This window comes from Egretta garzetta, unplaced genomic scaffold (genome assembly GCF_000687185.1).
Source record: "Egretta garzetta isolate BGI_Z169 unplaced genomic scaffold, ASM68718v1 scaffold732, whole genome shotgun sequence".
Classification (NCBI taxonomy): Eukaryota; Metazoa; Chordata; class Aves; order Pelecaniformes; family Ardeidae; genus Egretta; species Egretta garzetta.
The window spans coordinates 1206852-1210121 of record NW_009259029.1 but is presented as its reverse complement, the minus strand read 5'-3'; the positions used below and the strand labels follow the sequence as shown (position 1 = coordinate 1210121).

Sequence of the window (3270 nt, the reverse complement as noted above, 5' to 3'; positions counted from 1 at the left end):
CAAGGGTGAAAGAGAGATCTATCAGGAGAAAGTAAAGTAAAGTACAAAGTGGAGTGCCAAGGTTGTATGCTGGAAACAGTACAGTGAATATCCCCAATTAGGGGAATCCATGATTACTTTTTTTGTAAGTCTACAAATCCTGGCAGTCAGAATGTACTTCTTATTAACCACCCAAATCCTTTTGAAATTCATAGGTTTTGTTTAGAATAAAAAAACAACTGCTGCTCTTGAAAGGCAGATTTATTTATTTTTTTGTGCATGGTATGAAAAAGTACTCCCTTTTGCTTGCTTTAAGCTTGCTGCTGCCTCCTTTCAGTGTTACTCATAGGTCAAGTGTTGGGAGAAATTGCTTATCAGTTCCCTTTCACCTTTGCTACGCTTTTCTGGATTTTATAGACCTCTGCAGGGATCCTCTGTCATAGTTCTTTTCATAGGTTTACCTATGTCTATTCCATCTCTGCTTTTCTAGACTGAGTACCAAGTTTGAATCCTCTTAAAAAGGCTTCATTTTTAGTGCGTGAGATTCAGCTTTTTCTGAAAAATAAGCCTTATTTCACTGTTTTGCAAAGTCAATATCTGAAAAACTTACTTAACAGGAATAGTAATTTCTAAAAATAGAAGCTATGATGTTACTTTGCAAACCACAAAATATATTTGAATACACATTTTAAAAAATCTGAAACAATCCAATATTCATTTTATAAGAATGAATTATCCTAGCTTACACTTTGTTTTTATGATGACAGTTGATATTTTAAATAAGGAGCATCACTGTCCTGGGACATGCAAAAAGAATGCCACAAGCTGGAGAAATGGGTCAACAGGAGTGTCACGAAGGTCAGCAAAGGCAAAAGCAAAGTTCTGCTGCTGCAATGGGATAACCCCATGCCACAGGACAGGCTGCACTCCAGCTGGACAGCAGCTCTACAGAAAATGACCCCGGGTCCCTGTGGACAAAAAGTTGAATATGAGTCAGCAGTGTGCCCTTGCAGCCACAGAGGCAATGGCCTCCTGGGCTATACGGGTAAGAGTGCAGCCAGCAGATTGAGAAAGGTGATCCTTCTCTGTTCAGCACTTGGGAGATATCTGAAGACATGTACCCAGTTTTGGGCTCTTCAGTACAAGAAAGATATTGATGTGCTGGAGCAAGTCCAGGAAAACAAAGATGGGTAGGAGCTGACAACCATGATGTGCAAAAAGGGGTTAAGAAAGATGAGCTTACTCAGGATTCAGAAGAGAAAGCTAACAGGAGATCTTATTGCTGTCTTTAACTACCTGAACAGAAGGGCATAAAGAAGACAAAGCCGTACTCTTCCGAGAGATTGACAGTGACAGGACAAGAGGCAACAGACACAAGGTGCAACATGGAAAATTCGCATTGGATATAATAATAAATTGGATGTAATAAAGTGTTTTCACTATAAGGGTCATAGGAGATATTCAAAACTTGACAAGACATAGAATGGAACAACCTGAACTAGCTGGACATTCTTTTGCTAAGAGGTTAGCTGAGAGGCCTGAAAATTACCTTCCAACTGAAGTATTTTATGAGTCTATGACAATTCAAAACATAGAGAATCCTTCTTCAAAGAAAAAAAGACAGGAACATAGATGAAATCAGCAATTACAAGGTGGACCACACGATGAGCAAGGTCTCCTCAAATGAGTCTGCCTTGCACAACATCAATAGTCCTGAACAAAAAGGCCCCGAGCAACTTTCTTGAATGTCAAAGCTGGCTTTGAGCAGAGGCACATGACCAATGGGGAGTTTCCCAGAGCTAAATTAATTTACAACATTTTCTCCATTTTTATACTGTGATATTCAGATGCCTTCAATGAAAGTAGTACTGGCACCTCTTTGCAAAGCAAAAGCAGTTTGAAATCCTTTTACCCACAGAAAGAGACCTTTCTAACAAAACCTGTGCTACAACTTTTCAGAGTATGTAAAAGCCTGCAAGAATAAGATGAAATAACAGAATACCACCCACCTGAGGTAGCTTCTTGTGAACACAGTTTACTCCACTAACCATAATCATGTTGGGCATCAATGGTCTTGGATAGTGTAAAACAAAGTCTAGCTTCAAGAGCCAAATGGAAGCCTGGCGTAAGATATCCAGCACAGTCACATCCCGCTGAAGGAACTCAGAAGCCAGTTTTGCGTATGGTTGAAAGACAAAATCACAGAGAAAATAATTTGGGATGTCAAAGATTAGATTCTTCACCCGCTGGAGAAAGTTCATGTGGTCCGTGTGCTCTGTGAACATCCTGGGGACATATGAAGGGGGATTGGGACACTGAGTGGCTTCAAATTCTAAACCACATGGTATTTGCTGCAAAAAAACCACGGAAGGGACTGAAAGATGCTCTGCCAGGATCTGCCCACATGGCAGAATTGGATCTGTAAAGACAGCATCAAACTTACTCTCCTCAAGATATCTGACAAGCTCTTTGTTGTACAGTAAGTGTGTACAGGTAGACAGGAACATGGCAGAAGTATTTTTCACTCCTTCATACATTTTAAGAAATCTTTCCAGAAAAGATCCTTCTTCAAATACCTCCTGGCTAGTTCTCCAAAAAGTGCGATCCAGCTCTTCCTGTGTGAATGGGACGGGGTACATTTTCATAATAAAATTATTTGTTGGCTTTATATGCCAATTGATTTCAGGTGCAACGACGACTATTTCATGTCCCTTCTGCCTGAGACTGTCCAACACTTCCCGCATGCTGAGCCAATGACTCCCATCCACCGGTACCACCAGCAGCTTCCCACCACCAGCAGAACTGACCACAGACAGGAGCAGAACCAGCGTCGCCATGACATGCAGATGAGCGCTATGCACCGGGGCCATTTCTGCAGAAATCTGGTGAGTGCTGCCCAGAAAGAAAACCACTGGCAGCACTGAAGCAGTAGCACCAGCTCTGTGCTTTTAAGCAATCTGTGCTACAACATAACTTTTGATCCTTGGAGGTATTTGCTGTGTGGTAGATGTATAATCACTAATTTGATAAAAGGCAGGATAGCAAGCACTAGTGTTCAGCAATGTACATGGGTGGTTGGTAAATGTGGTGGATGTACCAGATAAGCCCCATCTGTTTTTACAAGAAAAGCTTTGGCAGCTCTACTGCCTTTGAGCAGGATCTGCCAAGCCACCATAGCCCCTTCAGGGTCACTAGGATTGATTTTGTTCTCAGATCTCACATCGACATCACCAAGGTGGAATCTTCTGAGGCCTGCCTGTGAACAGAGATGGTGCTTCTTAGCCTGAGAAT

At 41.7% G+C, this 3270-nt stretch overlaps 1 protein-coding gene across 1 annotated transcript in view; it reads right to left on the bottom strand.

The window, feature by feature from the left end:
• Positions 1-3034: 3034 nt before the first annotated feature.
• The window catches only part of LOC104122553 (UDP-glucuronosyltransferase 1A1-like), a 3910-nt gene continuing 3674 nt past the window's right edge, over positions 3035-3270 (bottom strand). Inside the window, exon 3 of the mRNA XM_035890256.1 lies at positions 3035-3235. Coding sequence (XP_035746149.1) covers positions 3035-3235 — 201 coding nt within the window. The remainder of the gene's footprint in view (positions 3236-3270) is intronic.